Below are 19,850 nucleotides of genomic sequence, written 5' to 3' on the forward strand. Positions count from 1 at the left end.
TATGATTTTCTTAATTATTATTATTGTTGTTGTGGTGGTGGTATGCTCAATAATAATTTGTTCTTGAGTCTTAACAATGATTAAGCTTTGGCCTAGTACAAAATAAAACAAATATATAAGCTAAATTTAATTGTGTGGGAAAGTTTTCCTCTTTTCAATTATAGTTCATTGAAATACTTTTATAATTAGGTTACATATTGTAAAGCTCTCTTTTAAAACTCAGAAGCAGGACAGGACACTTATTTAATCTCTCTGATGTCTATTATAAACGACTCTGATACTGAGATCTCATTTGTGTGTAAATGAGTGTATGTTTTTACCTGTTCGTGGTACTCCACACCCATGCTGAGTGTATTGATAAGGATCGCTATCATTATCCCTCTGTTGAAGTACTTGCTGTCCACAATCCGTTTCAAAATGGCTCTGGCATAATGAAAACACATGCACGCACGCTTCTCATTCCCAGACTCCTTTTCCTTCATTTCTTGGTTTCTTTTCCTCTGTTCGAAGCTGACGTCTGGCCCCTGCTTCTCTGGGTCCGATTCACTGCTGGAGTCGCAATTAACCCCATCACTTTCCTGAACGCAAATTGGGCAAGAGGATGACTCTGAAGACACCAGCCCCACCCTGCTGTCTGCACACACACTCAAGCATGTGCCCGAATACACACCTGCAGTGAAGGACAAAGTTACTTAACATTACACTACATGGTGGGACTGGGGCAAGTTGTCACAAAGGCTCTCACTAAGGAGGTCCAGTTTACACACATGCTTGTATAAATACACAGTGTATATATATATATATATATATATATATATATATATATATATATATATATATATATATATATATATATATATATATATATATATATATATATATATATATATGAAAATTCTCCAAATGCAACCTAATAATTAGACAATCCAGTGGTGCATTAGCGAATTGATTACGGTTTGGGACACTGCAGGCATGTGTCATTAGCACACATGCTCTGTGTTCTGCTTTGGCAATAGTGATCGATACTGTCTCTCTTTTGTAATCAGGGCAAAGTCTGTCTACACCTGCTTTTTGAGACCCATCTGCTGTGACTGAGTTTTGATTTTCTCCAACATGAAATTCACAATATTTATGATTAATATACTTGTTGATAATTTCAAATAGATGGAGGACACCAGCCCCAGTCAAAAATGAACATGTACAGGATTTCATGAGTATTTTTTAATCATAATTTGGCATCAATCCTTTAATTACCCTAATGGGATCGAACTGAATTTCTCTAAGATTTTATAGTTTTTAGCATTATATAAATCAACAATTCTACTGTTTATTGCCTTTGTCAGAACACCCACTTTTATTGTGTGGAAATAATATATGACTACTGGCCTAAAATAACAACAACAACATTTAAATGGTATTGGCTATTTGCAGAATTCCAAAGAATGGGGTAATTGGGGTAAGATCATTTTTTTTTAAATAAATAAAGTTATTTTAAATGGTCTATTCATCAAAAATATATTATGGTTTCCAAAAAAAATAAAATAAAAAATTATATATATATATAGCAGATGTTTTCAACATTGATAATAATAAAAAACATTTCTTGAGCGCCTAATCAATCACAGGCATCATCAATAAATGCAATTACAGGAATATTTATTTAATATATAAAAATAGAACCTGTCAAAGGGCAACCTGATTACATACTACATGCTTAAATTTTGCAATATCTATCTAAATGCAGTTGCACAGGTGTGTGGGCAAGAATGTGATGTTAAAAAAAAATCAAAGTTATGAATATATTTTAACTAAATTCGCTTCCTCACCATGTACAGTAATTTCAAGTCAAGAAGCACACAAATAATGACTAGACAGAGTGTGTGTTTGTGCAGACGGTTCCCTCAATTCAATTTGGAATTATTAGGGCATAACAAGTGCGCAAAGCTAAGGAAAAAATGTATTTCATTATCTATGTTATTAAGTTAAAACCCCAGAGAAATAATTTACTCTTAATCCACAAACCCAAAGTCAAATTTTAAACATGACAGCAGGGCAAAAATCACTTCAGTTTTTGCATGGAAATTGCATCATTTCTACTAAATATAATTTACAGTATTTACAGTGGCCCAAAAAGTATTTGTTCCTTTAAGCCACAATTAATATATGAATCTAATTGCATATTAGATAACAGAATACTGCTTATCTGTGTTCTTACCGTGCTGCAACTTGTAAGTATCATGGTATCCGCTACAAACAGAGATCTTCCTGCCATAAACTCCATGATGGAAAGCTGGTGCTTTGACCCCACCGGTCACGTGTGAGCGAGTATGTGAGTTTGTGTACAGTTTGGAGGGCAGGATGGTGGGATAGTTCATACCGAGCCTCAAACCCTTGAAATTTTGTAGTGCAAGAGGGAGCGATGGGGTCTTTTTGGAATTTTGAGCGTCTCTATCGAGATGAAGGGTTTTCATTTCTATGCCATTGCTGAGGTAATGTTGATTCTGATGGGGGTGATGATAATGCAGCATACAGTATTGGGTCGGACCCATCTTTGTCCCATTGTCACTCCAAAATCCATTAGTTCCGCCCACTGAGAGGGAGCTGCTGGGATTGGCCACGCCCTTGCGTCTCTTTGGACATAATTCGCCATAGAGGCGTGCGGCATGGCGACAAAGTTTACGGCAAATGTGGACGAGGTACTTCAGCATTTCTTCGTAGCAAGACCCCGGTTCGGTCAAGCTAGCTAAGGTAGATTCATTACTGCGGAAGCGCGCTCGCTGCTCTTTCATCAGCTGGTTCTCACGTTGTTTGGTCTCGGAGAACTGTGTTGCTATGACGACTAGGCACAGGTTGATCATGAAGAAGGAGCCTACCTGCAGACAAATCAGAGATATTGAAAACGAGTTCAAAATCATTACAGGATTACTAATGGTAAATGCAAAAACCTTACTACAAGTATACTGACGCTTTGTCACTGGGTATTCATGCACATGTCAGGACATTTCTTCAGTCTTTTTATCAAGAAAAATGTTTACTGTATGAAGGCTATCACCTCTGAATGATGTTCACTGTTTTCAACATATTATAAATTGTAATATTATTTTAAAACTCATTAATTTTTACTGTACATTTTTTACTGTATTTTTGATCAAATAAATGCAACCTTGGAAATCCCAAACTTTTGAATGGTAGTTTAAGTTAACGTAAGGGTAATGTGTACAATTTTTACTTTCAATTAGTAAACTTTAAATATTTTTGTCATTTTTTTTGAAAGTATCTAGCAAAAAATACTGACAAAAAATGTCAATATTTAAAGTTGCAGTACTTGAATTTTAAGAAAAACTGTTGATATTTGAAATCAAGTGTTGGGGAAAGTTACTTTTAAAAAGTAATGCGTTACGCTCTAAAAAAAAAAAAGGAAATAACTAATTATATTACTAAATTCACACCTGTACACTAGAGGGCACAGCTCAAACAAACCTTCCAGCTGTGCTGCCATACTGGATTACAGAATATTAGGACGCAGGAGAAGAAAGTTCAACACTCCGGCTACATCCGAAATTGCATAATTCCCTACTATATAGTAGGTAAAAAAAAGTATGTGACAAAAGAAGCATGTCTAAATTCAGAGTACTGAGTAAAAGTAGGAAGTACCTGGATGACCTACTACTTCCAGCGAGATTCTGAAGTGTGCATTCGATGGACACACAACATGCATATGATACACAACTCACACTTATAGGTCACATGATAATGACAACATGGGGGAGGTGTTTTTGCAAGTGCAACGAGTAAATGCCAGCTCACATTTAGTCTACAACTACAATAACCATCATGTTCACACAATGCCTCTACACTCAGGATTTCTCATGGGGACAGAAGAGGCGTCAGTCAATTCATGATAGACTTCCGTTACTTTTTGAAAAAGTAACTATTTTTTCGTTCTAAATTTAAAAGTAATTTTACTTTACTAATAATCTGATAATAATAATAATAATAATGTTACATTTAAATAGTGCTTTTTCTGGGTCCTCAAAGCGCTTTACATAGAAGGGGGGAGTCTCCTCATCAGGATAGGGCGATGATTAGGAGGCCATGATGGACCGGGGCCAATGGGCAAATTTGGCCAGGATGCCAGGGTTACACCCCTACTCTTTTATTTCTGAAGCACATTTTGGGATTTTTAATAACCACAGAGAGTCAGGACCTCGGTTTAACGCCTCATCCGAAAGATGTATGCAACCCGCAACTTACAATGTATGTACTTATGTATGTACTTATGTATGTACTTACAACCAAAACACACCCCTCCTTTCAAAACCAACACACCCCTCCTTTCATTGCTCTGCCCCCAAAATGCACAAGCATTCAATGCATGACTGGATGTCTCTTTATCATAGCTGAAGGAAAGCACAATTATGCTTTGCCAAATATAAAGCGAAGATGATTGCAACTCTCTTCTTTCAAAGCGGGATCCGAACCAGTGTATCTGCATTAGAGGTGGGTGCTGATGTGCCTCTTGAGGCCAAGGGATTTACATATACTCTTACTAGCTTGCTTCTGTTAAAAACAAATGGCAGGGAAGAACAAAAAAAGAACAGTACACAAGAGTACTGTATATACAAGCAATAGTTGGTTGTTAGTCTCAAGCAGCACAACAGCTCCACACAAACAATGACACTCAAAACTGTCCTGTTACTACAACATTACATCAACAGTATATCTTGGTTCTGTGAAACATAGCAATCCAATGTTACTTACATATGGAGAAGAACAACTCAACGTTTAGGTCTCTCCAGCACTGGAAAGCTTTTCTGATATTAAAGCAGGTCCTAAAGCCCTTGCCTGATCATAACCCTTCTTTTTCCAGTGATATTCCTCTGACCTTTTATATTTTGTAATGTCTCTCAGCCTCATGTCATCTCCCTTTCTACAGTCTTCCTTTAAATTCTTATCTTGCTCACTCTCTCTCCTCCTCCATCATGAGTGCACACTACTCCTGAATGGCAAGTGTTTTGTAGTGCTTGGCTTGGTCCATTCACTTTTAACAGCTTTTCTCAGGACTCACTGTCTGCACCTTTAAGTGTACATTTAAAAGTAAAACCTTTGCTTTTAGCTTTTTCATTGACTGATGAAATCAAAAGCCAAAGGACATATTCTCAATTACTGTAAGTACATTTCATGCACCAAATGTTGGCCTGTTTAATCACAATTTTGGCTCTAGGGCATACCAGAATGAAAAGTGTTATTAGAAATAGTTAAGTGTAAAATTCAGCTGCATATGATTTTATAGTTGCTTATACATAGTTGTTAATCACTGACCTTGGTTGAACTCAATGATTATAGGTAGAAACAAAATAATGTGATATGACTTGCTAGTTCATTGAGACATAAAATATTAAATATTTAATGCAGTGATAGATTTACACAATAATGACCAGAAGAATATGTACTACTTTTTGTGTACAGTAAATATGTAAATGTCTAAGGTCTAATTTTAATGTGTAAAAAGTGTGATTTTCTCCCAAGAAATGCACCAGCATTTAGTTTCATTAGTGCTCAATCACAAATTATCCTAAATGATGAGAGAAGTTTAATTTTCATCTCTTAAAGTATAGTTTTCAAGTGAAATTACTCTAGTAATTTACATCCCTGATGATAGCAAAAAGCACTTCAATGCAACTAATGAAAGCAGAGACTCCAGCAGAGGTTAAACGAGAGGAAGATGCATCAGTTAATTAATTACTGCACACTTACAATAATAAGGAAGATGAAATAGATGAAGTTGTAAAAGGAATGTGCATCCATGACATAATACATGATATCCACCCATCCCTCTAAGGTGATGACCTGATGAGAAAACAGAAACAGGATCATATAGGTTACGACATCTGCCGTGCAAGTCTTGCTTAAAATATAGGGCGACATCTTCTGATATTGTTCATTGCTTCCAGAAAACTAGGTCAGAAAACTCTATGGAATGATAAATGTCATGCTGTGGTCAATTGGATTTACTCAGAAACCAGATAAATGTCCATGCACATTCCCAATCAGATTACTAAAGAATATGATAAATATTGTTGCACCTAAATATTAGATTAGAATGGAACATGATAAAACTTGATTTCTTGGGACAGGTAAGTTGGTTATTGATGTAAGAGGATTCACTCTCGCTGTAGCCCCTGGCAACCATTCATTTCATTTTCCAACTCTGCAAGTAAGTGTCTCTTAGCGCCAAAAGGATATGTGAGGATAAAAAAAATGTCACCGCCTGCCAGACTGAATATATACTCAGCGAAAATTGTAATGAACAACTTGGAGCAGATGTCTAATACACAAGTAGAGAAAAATAAGTCTTGAACTGCCTTAGTAAAAAACATTGAGGACTTTGCTATATATATATTGCATATATATATATAAAAGATAACCAGGCATAACATTATGACCCCATCACTAATATTTTGTTGGTCCCCCTTTTGCTGCCAAAACAGCCCTGACCCATCGAGGCATAGGCTCCACTAGACCCCTAAAATTGTGCTGTAATATCTGGCACCAAGATGTTAGCAACAGATTATGTAAATCCTATTGTGAGGTGGGGCAGATGCTCAATTGGATTGAGATCTGTGGAATTTGGAGCCCAAGTCAACACCTCAGACTTGTTGTGCTCCTCAAAGCATTCCTGAACCATTTTTGCTTTGTGGCAGGGCGTATTATCATGTTGAAAGAGGCCACAGCCATCAGGGAATACCATTTCCATGAAAAGGTGTAGATGGTCTACAGCAATGCTTAGGTAGGTGGTACGTGTCAAAGTATCAACCACGTGGATGACAGGAACCAAGATTTCCCAGCAAAACTTTGCCCAAAACATCACACTGCCCCTGAAAACATGATTCTTCAGACCAGACGAGCCCACTGTTGGCACTTTCGGCGATGGACAGGGGTCAGCATGGGCACCCTAACTGCTCTGTGGCTATGCAGCCGCAGTGTAAGTAATACACTGTGTATTCTGACACCTTTCTATCAGAACTGGCATTAACTTCTTGAGCAATTTCAGCTACAGTATAGCTCGTCTGTTCGATCGGACCACACAGGCCACCCTTTGCTCCCTATGTGCATCAATGAGCCTTGGGCATCCATGACCCTGTTGTGGGTTCAGCACAGACACCCCACAAGAGCTGCAGTTTTGGAGATGCTCTGACCCAGCTGTCTAGCTATCACAATTTGGCCTTTCTCAAACTCACTCAAATGTTTATGCTAGCCCATTTTTCCTCCTTCTAACACATACAATTTGAGGTAAAAATGTTCACTTGCTGCCTAATATATCCCACTAACATGTGTTATGATGAACAGATCAATTGGAAATCAGTGTTATTCACTTCACCTGTCCCACCATAATGTTATGCCTGATTTTTACGCCTATTTGTTTTATACATAAACTCATTCTATGTTCTTTAATCTTTTTCCAACTCACAAACACGCATACACACCTGAAAGATAGCAATCCATGCATATCCAATGTTGTCAAAGTTGATAGCCCCATTATGGGGATTTTGTTCACTTGCTTTGCAGTTGTTGTAATACAAGTTCCAGTTTACACATCCATGATGAGGGGGCTCTTTAAAATCAAGATCGTTGACATCAGCAGGTGTGAGTTCACAATCAGCCCCTCCCACTCTGCGTTTGGGAATATTGTAGCAGTGCAACATTCCGTTCTCCCGAATGGTGGAGCAAATGAAGGGGATGTCGTCTGTTTCTTCCAGTCTGTAGTATTCGCTCACAGACTCCGAAACATTATAAAGCCTGCAGACAGACCACATGGAATAGGTTAGGGAGAGACACATGCACTGTATAGGGTTATTATTAACTAAAACTAAAATAATACAAACAATTAAATTTCTTAAAATAAAATAAGTCTAAACTTAAATTAAATTATATATATATAATTTTTACATTTTGACTCCTTGATGTTGGCAATCAATAAAATATAAGCTTAAAACAAACAAACAAACAAATAAGACAAAAACAGAGCAAAATTAATTGAAAAATGAAAACAAAGTAACTTTTATTCAAAATATTGAAAAAATTATAATAGAATATCAATGATGCTAAAACAATGTGACAACTTTTTTATGTGTGATGCATTATTTGTAATTGGATTTTACTGAATAAAGAGACTCTTTAAAGATAGAAATCATTTAAGATTACAGAATCTAATGCCAAATTTAAGTTACATGGCAAATGTGGATATACAGTAATAATATAAAAAAATACTAAATAAAGCTGTATAGCTATGTATGATACTTTCCACATATATGGTAGACTTTACAGGCATTCTATGATTCTATGATTTATAACACATATATGTTACAAAAAATATCTAACATAAAACTGGCAGGACAAGTACCTAGTTTTCAACACATTAGAAAATCTGTAAATCTTAAAAAAAAAAAAAAAAATACTGAAAAGCTGATAACTGAATGCTAATTTAGTTGACATTCAATATTTGCAAATTGCACTGCATTGCATAACAATTTTTATTTAGCTTTTAAATATCAAGCATCTATATTTAATATTTTGACAACACAGGCTTAAGACTCCTGTGACTCATGCTAATGAAAGCATCCCTCAGTTACCACCTTAAAGCTAAATAATAATGTGTGATATTGTGGAGTATTTTGTTCTATGAGCATTTACAAACCATTTGAGCCAAGTGAGCTTCTGCTTTGATCTGTTTCACATCCTGCTTATTAAACTGAGAGAGTCAGAAGAGCTTTAAGATGGACTACTGGGTAATCACATCATCTGCAAACATGTTTACAGCGTTTTAAGAGAGGATGTTAAAGATAATGACATGAGATTTGGTCCATGTGTTACTTAACACATCTGAAACGTAGCAGCATGTAACATGAATTGTATAGACCTGGACATGTCATTTGCCTTCAAAAAATTGTACCATTAGGGGTACAACAGCTTTTTTGTGACCCATATGTACCCTTTAAGGTATTAATATGAACAGCAATGTATTTGCTATTAAATTATTTATTATGTAACCCTTCTAAATATAACATATCTAACATATCACAATCAAAACAGGCAAAATCCTCAATACTGCTATACTACTACGATAGAAAGTTGAAGAAAATAGCCCGAGAATTGTGTTTATCTGAAAATTACTGAATTGATCTCGACTGCTGAGCTGAGCTAGTCTGAGCTACAACTGCATATTTAGGCATTAATCTGCAGATTTCTGAGGGCCTGTATCCAAACCATAAAATGTGTCTGGTTCCAGTGTTGTAGCCTTAGATAAAACAATTCCCCCTTTTGTCACACTAAAAGATTGCCCAGAGGTCATCCGTTTTTGCGAGCTCATGCACTGAATGCATTACACAGATATTCTGCAGTTAAGCAAAGGGAGAAATTCACCTTATGAGATCTGTGTTGAACTGCATCAGGGTTCACACTGCTATATTTTTTAGGATTGTGAGATGGGGGTGAGGACACTAATATGACTGCTTTTCTCAATTTAACTGGGTTAAAAGAAAGAAAGAAAGAAAGAAAGAAAGAAAGAAAGAAAGAAAGAAAGAAAGAAAGACAGAAAGAAAGAAAGAAAGAAAGAAAGAAAGAAAGAAAGAAAGAAAGAAAGAAAGAAAGAAAGAAAGAAAGAAAGAAAGAAAGAAAGAAAGAAAGAAAGAAAGACTTTACACTGCAAGAAAATTTCATTTCATTTTCTTGAAATGGTAATTAGTCAGGATAGTTGGTTTTTTTCTTTGTTAAAAATTAATTAAAAATGAATACGGAAAGGAGTGGACTCCCTTATGAGAGAGCCAAATCACGTGGGCAACAAAACTGTCTGCAGGCTCCAAAAATAATGACTAGATGTGCAAACAGACAAATTTGCACATCCCATGGGACTGTGTTAGACAGAAAGCCATTTTCACACCTGAGATGGGTGTAATATGACTGGCAATTTCTGCAGTTGTGCTGCAAGCCACGGTAAACATTTATTAACTGGGTCATTCTCTGAAACGGGTGCCTTTCCCAGTTTTACAAGGTTACAGTGTTTAAGATTAGAAAAAAATAAAGCCACATTAATGCACTTCAATATAAACTGTGACATAATTATCCTTCATAAAAGGATAGTTTAGATTAGATTTTAGCTGAATCTGATATTGTGTTTAAGGTCATACACCTACAAAGTGCTTCTTATAAAGAAAATGTAATATCATTAATTAAACAAATAAAACCTTTCAATTTTACATAGCAAAATCAGTGTTGATAGTTTTTTTTAATGTGGCCTTAATGAAAAATCACTTTTGATAATGCACAACTTAGAGCACAATTTTAAGTCGTTAGAGAGAATAAAAGACAAATGCTACCTTTTATTTTAATTTTTCTTTTCATTTAATGTATATATTTGCCATTGCTGCAAGGACAGATAAAAAAGGCATAGATATTAAAAAAGATGAAAATATCTAAAGCTGACGAAAGTTATTATTGTTATTATCATTGTTAAAGTAATTTTTTACCCAAGCTGGGTCTCATTTATCAATCTAACGTCAATCAATTTATCAATCTTCATGTGTGATTCATGAAACATTCGTATGCTGCCAATCCCATCATACAAATAATTGTACCTTGATAAATGTGACAGCTGAAAACAATCATCATTTAACTATCATGCCCCTAAAAATTCACTGTTTAAAAGAGTTTACAAAGCCAAATTAATTAATTTAAAGTGAAAATGAAACGTCATTGGGCTCATCTTTCTCATTCAGCAAGAATCCAAATATGCTTCTATTTTTGCCATGAACCATTAGGTTGTTAAACTATTATTCATTATGTAAAAAAGGCTTTGTATTTTACTCGTGTTCTGTGTATCCACATAAAATAAGTACAACGCGTATTGTGTCAGAACCGAGCATCACACATTTTATTTCTATATTTTGTGTAGTACCTATTTATTTTATTCCTTTAAAAGGTTACATTTTAATTCTGTTTTTCTCTAAATTATCAAAATGCTCTCATTTAAATGATAAATGCCAAGTTTTGCATGAAAGCGGCTGTATCATAAGTTTGTTTCATAAATAAGACCCACTGTATGTATATAAGGCACACTAATGCTTGGTAGAATGACACAATTCAAAAAAGTTTCTATGAGAAACAAGACATGATTTTTATATAAATTTTATATGAAGGCCACTTTTTCACTGATGCAATTAGCAGCGGGTGGACTGAAGTGGATATTGTAAGTGGTTTTTGACAGACAATGCAATAAATGTTGTATGCACAAGGGAACTGGATTTTAAAATGGTAGCATTATATGAGTGAGAATCATTATTGTAACAGACATTGCTTGGATAGTGTTGGGCTTTGGGGAGGGAACTGCAGAGAAGCAGTGATGCACCTGAACGGGCCAAGGCTTCTTTCAGCAGGCTGGCTTTCTGGTATGCAGTACATCAGGGTGGACAGTTGTCAAAATGATTCACTGGTACAAACTGCCTTTACTGATACTCATTATTCAGCTCTTTATTTTGTACACTCTCTGTGATCAATGAGGTCCTTATGCTGTATGCAATGAAAGAATTGATATCTTGTGTCAGCAAACGCTATATAATGCAACATTTATACTTGGGATTGCTGTAATACGCTAGTCTAAATTTCCCATTAAATGTAATTCCAGGTCTATCAGCACAAAAAAAAAAAAAAAAAAAAGCACATCTCCCTTAGTTTATAAAAACAAAGGAAAATGTGTGTAGTAGCACACCTTCAGTGGAAGTCTATATAGTCATTGTACAGACAAGAACATGTAAAATATGCCACATTTCTTTAAATAGTATAAATATAAACACATCATGATCCTGTAAATTCAGAAAACATGATAACTTCTGGTGTATGGATACTGGGCATATTTTACATGCTTTTTTCAAAAGTTTGGAGTCAGTAATTCACCAAGGATGCATTAAATTGATCAAATTTGACAGTAAAGCCATCTTATAATATTATAAAAGATTTACATTTCAAATAAATGTTATAAAAATAAATTCAAATAAATGCTTTTGAATGTTCTATTAATCAGAGAATCCTGAAAAAAATGAATCACAGTTTCAATATATATATATATATATATATATATATATATATATATATATATATATATATATATATATATATATATATATATATATATATATATATATATATATATATAAAGCAACACAACGGATTTCAACATTGATAATAATTTGAGCAGAAAATCAGCACATTAGAATGATCTCTGAATGATCACATGACACTGAAGACTGCAGTAATGATGTCACAGGAATAAATAACATTTTAAAATATATCAAAATAGACAACAATTGTTCCCTTATCGAGGGAACTTCCCACTGCGTCGAAACGCTTTGGGGATGCTCCCTAAGCATCAGCGAATCTGAAGCCTGAATAAACACTAGTCCAATCCGATTGGTCGTGCGTGATGACGTCATTGTGACGGCGTACCCGGAAGTATAAAAGGGGAGCCGGCGCATAATGGCGGCAGTTATTGCTCTTCAGCATAGCGCTCTCTGTTTGGTCTGTCTATTTACTGTTGTCTGTCCAGTTGCGAGTGTGTGTGTGAGTGAAAACTTTTATAGTAAAAGTATGGAAGGAAAGAGCGGATTTAGACAGTGTGTGCATCCGTGTCCCCGCTTCATCTCGGGATCGGATACACACCTGTTATGTGTGCAGTGTCTGGGTGTGCAGCACGCTCGGGCGGCTCTCGAGGGAGCCGCCTGTGAGCACTGTGAGCGGCTGACACTCAGGCTGCTCCGCTCTAGGCTGGCCGTGTTCGATGAGACCGGCCAGCCTCGTGAGCCCCATGGTTCTGGACCCGCGGTCGCTGAGGCGTCACGGCGTCGCAGATCATGGGGCTCACAGCGGGATCTGTCCGAGGGCTTTGGGACTGCTGCGGCACTTTCCCAATCCTCCTCGGACAGTTCCGATGATCTTCCTCCCCGTGTGGAAGCCCGCTTTGCGGCTTCTTCCCCCGGGGCGGAGGGTCCGATGCTCGTTCTCTCCGGTTCCGAGGAGCCGGAGGGCGCGGGCATCGGGGCGGGGGATGAGGTTTTTCCATCGCCTCATCCGCCCGCCCAGGAGGAATTGGTCGAGGTGTTGACCCGGGCTGTGGCTAAACTCAACATTGAGTGGCCACAGGAGGAACAGGAAGTTCGGCCACCCAGTAGGCTGGATGACCGGTTCCTCGCACACCGGGTCCAAACACCGCGCCGGGGTTTGCCTTTTTTCCCCGATCTGCACACCGAGGTGTGTAGATCGTGGAGGAAGCCCTATTCCTCGCGTGTCTCTAATCCCCCACTGTTGGACTATTCCAACGTTCTGGGGGCACGCGAGGCGGGCTATGGGGCGATGCCGCGGGTGGAGGATGCTCTCGCGAGCTATCTTTCGCCCGAATCGGCATCGTCCCTTAAAACCCCGGTGCTGCCCACCAAACCCTGTCGGGACACCTCAGGGCTGGTGGGCAAGGCTTATATGGCGGCTGGGCGGGCTGGTAGTGCGCTGCACACTCTGTCGATCTTGCAGGCCTACCAGGCTGACCTTCTAAAAGAGCTGGATGAGGGCGAGGGTCCCTCTCCGGAGGATGTACTGGAACTCAGGAAGGTCGCAGATTTGTCTCTCCGTGTTACCAAGGAGACGGCCCGTGCCATCGGCCGCTCCATGGCAGCTATGGTGACAACGGAGAGACATCTCTGGCTGAATCTGTCGGGGATAAAGGAGAAGGACAGATCCTTCCTCCTGGACTCCCCGATCTCGCCTTCTGGCCTGTTTGGGGACGCGGTTAACTCCGTCGTCTCCAGACACCAGGAGGCGAAGAGACAGTCAGCGGCCTTCCAGCAGTACCTCCCTCGCCGCTCTAAGCCCGGGAAGGCTGGCCCTAGCGGGCAGCCTCAGCCGCCGACCAGCTCCTCCTCGCATCGTCAGATGCAAAAAGAGAGCGTCGCCTCTAGAGCCCCTCCTCCGGGAGCTTGGCAACAGAGGCGGCGCGCTCAACAGCAGCCTTCCGCTCCGAAGGGCGATCTGAGGAACGTCCTTCAGGCGCGAAAGGCTGCCGCAAAGAAGTCCTAGCCTCGGCAGGACTTCTCAGGGCGGTCCCTCCCGCGAGGGGGCAACCGAGGTTGCTTCCTTCGCGGCGCCCTGGGGAAATCGATGTGGTAATCCCGCCGTCTACGACGCTTCGGGCCACATCGATTTCCCGCGAACGCACGCTGCTCCAGCCGCCTCTGGAAAGACCTGCGGCTGGGCAGCTGGCGCGTCCGCACACAGAGACTCGTCCCCAACCACTTCCTGCCGGGCAACCGCTTCAGGGGGTCGGGGACGAGGCTCGTGTAACACCCGACGCCAGCCTCGAGAGGCTGGTTCCCTTAGTAGATTATCTCGGCGCATGGAAATGCCTTCCGAGTGTATCCACATGGGTCCTGCGCATTGTAGAAAATGGGTACAGACTGCAGTTCGGTCGGCCTCCCCCTGGGTTCAGGGGGGTGACCTGGACTACAGTGGTACCAGAGCGGGGTCGGGTAATGGAACTAGAAGTAAAGACCTTACTGGCAAAGGGGGCCATAGAACATGTTCCTCCGCCAGAGAGGGAGTCCGGCTTCTACAGCCGGTACTTTATAGTTCCCAAAAAGGATGGAGGGTTGCGTCCGATTATAGATCTAAGGGATTTGAATCGGTCTCTAAGGAGGTTCAGATTCAAAATGCTCACTATCCCCATGATCGTGAGTCAGATCCAGTCCCAGGACTGGTTCGTCACGATAGATCTGAAGGACGCATACTTTCATATCTCCATCCTTCCATGTCACAGGAAGTTCCTGAGGTTCGCTTTCGGGGGCGAAGCGTACCAATATCGAGTTCTTCCCTTCGGCCTAGCCCTCTCCCCACGCACATTCACAAAGTGCATGGATGCAGCCCTGGCTCCTATGAGGCTTCAGGGCATCCGTGTACTGAATTATATCGACGACTGGCTCATACTGGCCCAGTCGTACGAGATGGCGGTTCGGCATCGAGATGTCGTTCTAGCCCACATAAAGTGCTTGGGGCTGAGACTCAACACGAACAAGAGTGTGTTGACGCCGTCCCAGAGGACTACGTTCCTAGGGGTGGTATGGGATTCGACGACGATGCGGGCACAATTGTCTCCCGCGCGCGTCGAGACCATACTGGCGATGGTCTCAGGAATAAGGCTAGGCCACACCATCACTGTGAAGCACTTTCAGAGAGTGCTGGGGCACATGGCAGCAGCGTCCAACGTGATACCGTTCGGCCTGCTACACATGAGACCCCTCCAGTGGTGGTTGAAAACCAAGGGGTTTTCCCCCAGAGGGAATCCTTTTCGTATGATCAGGGTAACGCGCAGATGCCTTCGTTCCCTAGTCATATGGAAGAAACCTTGGTTTCTGTCCCAGGGACCAGTGTTGGGAGCGTCCTGTTGCCGGAAATCCGTTTCAACAGACGCCTCCCTCACTGGTTGGGGCGCGGTCATGGACGGCCGCTTTGCGAGGGGCCCATGGGAGGGCCGTCATTCCTCCTGGCACATAAATTGCCTGGAGATGATGGCGGTCTACAAAGCTCTCAGGAGCTTTTTCCCGGACCTCCGCGGCCAACATGTCCTGGTGCGGACAGACAATACGGCTGTCGTAGCGTACCTCAATCGCCAGGGAGGGGTAAGATCGCGCCCTCTGTGCAGATTGGCGCATCTAATCCTCCTGTGGTCCCAGGGGAAACTGTTGTCCATCAGGGCAATGTATGTCCCGGGGGTTCAAAATCAGGGAGCAGACATCCTGTCGAGGCAGGGGCTGAGGCCCGGGGAGTGGCGGCTCCACCCCGAAGTGGTGGAGGCCATATGCGAGAGGTTCGGCCCAGTGGAAGTGGATCTGTTTGCGTCTCGAGAGACGTCCCACTGTCCACTGTGGTTCTCCCTCACGCATCCAGCCCCGTTGGGGTTGGATGCCATGGTGCAGACGTGGCCGAGGCTGCGTCTGTACGCATTTCCCCCGATTGCTCTGCTCCCGGGAGTCCTGGAGAGGGTCCGTCGGCAGGGGGTCAGTCTACTTCTGGTAGCACCCCGTTGGCCGACGCGAGTTTGGTTCTCGGATATCATAGCCCTGCTGGCAGGTCATCCATGGCAGATTCCTCTGAGGAGGGATCTCCTGTCTCAGGCGGCGGGGTCGATTTTCCACCCCCGGCCGGAGATATGGAACCTTTGGGTTTGGCCCCTGAGGGGGCCAGGTACCTAGAGGCTGGCCTGTCGGCAGAGGTGGTAGAGACCTTACTCAGCTCCAGGGCTCCGTCCACAAGGAGACTGTACAGCCTCAAGTGGAATGTATTTTCCACTTGGTGCAGGAGGCGTGAGGAGGACCCAGTTAACTGCCCAGTGGCTTCAGTGCTGGAGTTCCTCCAAGATCGCTTCTCTGCGGGCCTAACCCCGTCCACACTCAAGGTGTACGTGGCTGCCATTGCGGCTTTCCACACTCCTCTGGGTGATGGGCCTTTGGGTAGGCACCAGCTGGTTGTACAGTTCCTCCGTGGGGCTCGGAGGATGAGGCCTGTGGCTCAGTCCAGAGTTCCAACCTGGGACCTGGCAGTGGTTCTCGAGGGATTGGCTGAGGCCCCCTTCGAGCCACTAGAGTCAGCAGAACCTAAGAATCTGACCCTTAAGGTGGCCTTTCTACTCGCCATTACCTCTCTAAGGAGAGTAGGGGATCTCCAGGCCTTGGCAGTAACGCCGACTTGCCTGGAGTTTGCCCCGGGTGGAGTAAAGGCCATCTTGCACCCTAGGCCGGGCTATGTGCCCAAGGTCCCATCAAGGGTGGTCAGGTCTTTGGTTCTGCAGGCATTTCATCCTCCGCCTCACGTGACGGCGGAAGAGGGGAGGCTTCACCTACTCTGCCCGGTCAGGGCACTCAGGGTGTATCTGGCGAAGTCCGCACAGTGGAGGAGATCGCAACAATTGTTGGTGTGTTTTGGCTCACCCAAGAAGGGGTTGCCTGCGTCTACCCAGACTATCAGTAACTGGATAGTCCAGGCAATAACCATGGCTTACCAGGTGCGCAGTTTGCCTTCACCTGTAGCCGTGAGGGCACATTCCACCAGAGGCATGGCCTCTTCGGTGGCCCTCCTTTCTGGGGTCCCCCTGCAGGATATCTGCGAGGCGGCGGGGTGGGCTACTCCACACACTTTTATCAGGTTTTATAGCCTGGATCTCCCTGCGACGCCTGGCGCGAGGGTGCTCCAACCCTAGTTGTGCCCGGTTTCCGGCTTCACACTAGGACAGGCGCTACCCTCGGTGTGGCCTAGTGGGTACTCGTTCCCCAAAGCGTTTCGACGCAGTGGGAAGTTCCCTCGATAAGGGAACGGCTCGGGTTATGTATATAACCCTTGTTCCCTGAGAGGGAACGAGCACTGCGTCGTACCGCCACACCTCGGCACGCCTGGAGCGCATGCTTCAGAGCAAGAACTGCCGCCATTATGCGCCGGCTCCCCTTTTATACTTCCGGGTACGCCGTCACAATGACGTCATCACGCACGACCAATCGGATTGGACTAGTGTTTATTCAGGCTTCAGATTCGCTGATGCTTAGGGAGCATCCCCAAAGCGTTTCGACGCAGTGCTCGTTCCCTCTCAGGGAACAAGGGTTATATACATAACCCGAGCCGTTTTCAAGGTTGAAAATTATGTCATTAATAACTGACCCTCATGTCGTTACAATCTTTGTAAAACAAATTAAGATATTTTTGATGAAATCCAAGAGCTGACCCCTCAATAGACAGCAATTTCATTAATCTCTAGAGGTTGACGGTCGCACCGGAAAGTGTTATGCATAATTATAATGTGTTAAGTGTCTACTTTTATTTGTGTATACTCACAATAAAAACAAAATGTTGTGCTTTTGTGCAAAACAAACCAAACATGATGCGTGATCGGCAGCCTCTCTCTCAATGAAGCCAATTCTGAGGTTTTTCAGAAAATGAAATGTAAATTAGTGAATTCTTGTCACACAAACATGAGACATATGTCTAAAGAAATGTTGAAATGTCAGGTTTTAAACAATGCTTGCAAGGCCCAGAAAGGTAGGAAAACATCATTAAAATGTCACTTCACTCCAGTAGTTCAACCTTAATTTTAAGGCAACATTATTCAATAAATTCTTCTAGTCTGTGTCAGATTCTTACACTGTTGATTCTGTGTAAACAGTGTAGCACTTAATGTGAGCTCCACAACGCATGCACAAGAGTCGTTCTGCCATAGAATTAGGAAGTGCTAGCCTAGAAATCTAGATGCACCCTAGCGGCAGCAAATTTAATTTGCCCGCAAGTGTTGTCTAGCAACTCTCAATACCCTTCTGAGCTGTATTCGCCTAACTCTTGCCGGGCCAATCACATCGTGTATAGAGTCGGTGGGCGGGGCCATAAGGACGACGGCCGAGTTGCGTTTGCGTGCTTCTAGTAAACAGAAGAAAGTGATGAACGGCGGTCTTTCGAATCAGCTTTGACCGCGACTCTGGAAGACTTGGAGTTAAGCTTTTCTCTGAGAAAAGAACAAAGAACGGCACTGAAGTCATTCTTAAAAAGGGAAGATGTGTTCTGAGTTTTGCCGACCGGATACGCCGAATGTTTAAGCTCTGTTTCACCTTCGTTGCTCTGGTTGGTGGTAGCGCTATCCTATCACGTGCAGAGGGAGTTTGAAAGACAACCGTTTATCCCGCCCCTCGGATTGAGCCCTGTCAATGGTGAGTTTCCAAACCAAACATCTTGATGTGGGTCTGGCTTGTCAGGCTAAGTAAGTGCTGCACTGTGTACACTATGTCAACAGCATAAGAGTCTGCCACAAGCTAGAAGAAACTGTTTAATAAACTTATTTATATTCAATCATGAATACAATTGTTATTTTTGTTCGTTTTTTTGCGCACAGAATGTATACTTGTGGGACAAAATGTAGTGTAGGACAACTCAACCTACATGAACTTCATCAGTACCACATAATAATGAGTTCATCTTAGTAGAAAAGCAGTCACAAACAGGACAATCTAGACAACTTATAATATAATCAAACATATGTGTACTAAAAAAAATAAAAGTTCTTTAATACAAATATAATCTTCACATATTGTTAGCCTCATAGCATTATTGCCCAGATTATATTGGCCAAAAAATGACTTGGGCAATTATGCTATGAGTCTAAAGTGCATTACTGTTCACACAATTTTTTTGTCTGATTACAAACTCAATCAATGCTATTTACTGTGAAAATAGTATAATAATTACAATAGAATAATTCAATTAGAATGAAATTTCCATTAAAACCTGGACAGTGGCCTTCAAAACCACCAAAAAGTAATTAATTCAACTGATGATACATCATAAACAGTTTCCACATAGGAATATACTATACACATGCGGCTTCAGAGCATTTATTATTGCAACATTATTCTCGACACCCAAGCAGAAATATTTCAAACCCCCACAATTTGCTTGTATTGAGTACCTCGAATCAGCATCAGTTTTGCACTTACTTTCTGACGTCACTATCAAAGAAGCAGCGGTTCCGGAGAAGCCCCGCCCACAGCTGCACGCCGACGATCCCGAAGATAAAGAACACAAAGAAACAAAGCAGCAAAACGTTTCCCAGCATAGGTAAAGTATCCAACAGCAATGTCACCAGGATTCGCATACCTACGAGACACATATACACAATGTCACGAATATGGATTTAATAACACGTGCAATGAAGCAACAAAGCCATCCAGGTTCACTAGACACATATAGAGATGAGACTCTGTAGTGCTACATTTAACTTTGCT

The 19,850-nt window shown here is 41.7% G+C and overlaps 1 protein-coding gene across 1 annotated transcript in view; it reads right to left on the reverse strand.

Annotated features, from left to right (window-relative positions):
• cacna1hb (calcium channel, voltage-dependent, T type, alpha 1H subunit b) overlaps positions 1–19,850 on the reverse strand; it is a 73,705-nt gene that overhangs the window by 34,519 nt on the left and 19,336 nt on the right. Inside the window, exons 4-8 of the mRNA XM_067442141.1 lie at positions 19,563–19,722; positions 7,488–7,800; positions 5,758–5,850; positions 2,216–2,873; positions 321–670 (exon numbers count right to left, since the gene is read on the reverse strand). Coding sequence (XP_067298242.1) covers positions 321–670; positions 2,216–2,873; positions 5,758–5,850; positions 7,488–7,800; positions 19,563–19,722 — 1,574 coding nt within the window. The remainder of the gene's footprint in view (positions 1–320; positions 671–2,215; positions 2,874–5,757; positions 5,851–7,487; positions 7,801–19,562; positions 19,723–19,850) is intronic.

The sequence above is a fragment of the Pseudorasbora parva genome, chromosome 4 (genome assembly GCF_024679245.1).
Source record: "Pseudorasbora parva isolate DD20220531a chromosome 4, ASM2467924v1, whole genome shotgun sequence".
NCBI lineage: Eukaryota > Metazoa > Chordata > Actinopteri > Cypriniformes > Gobionidae > Pseudorasbora > Pseudorasbora parva.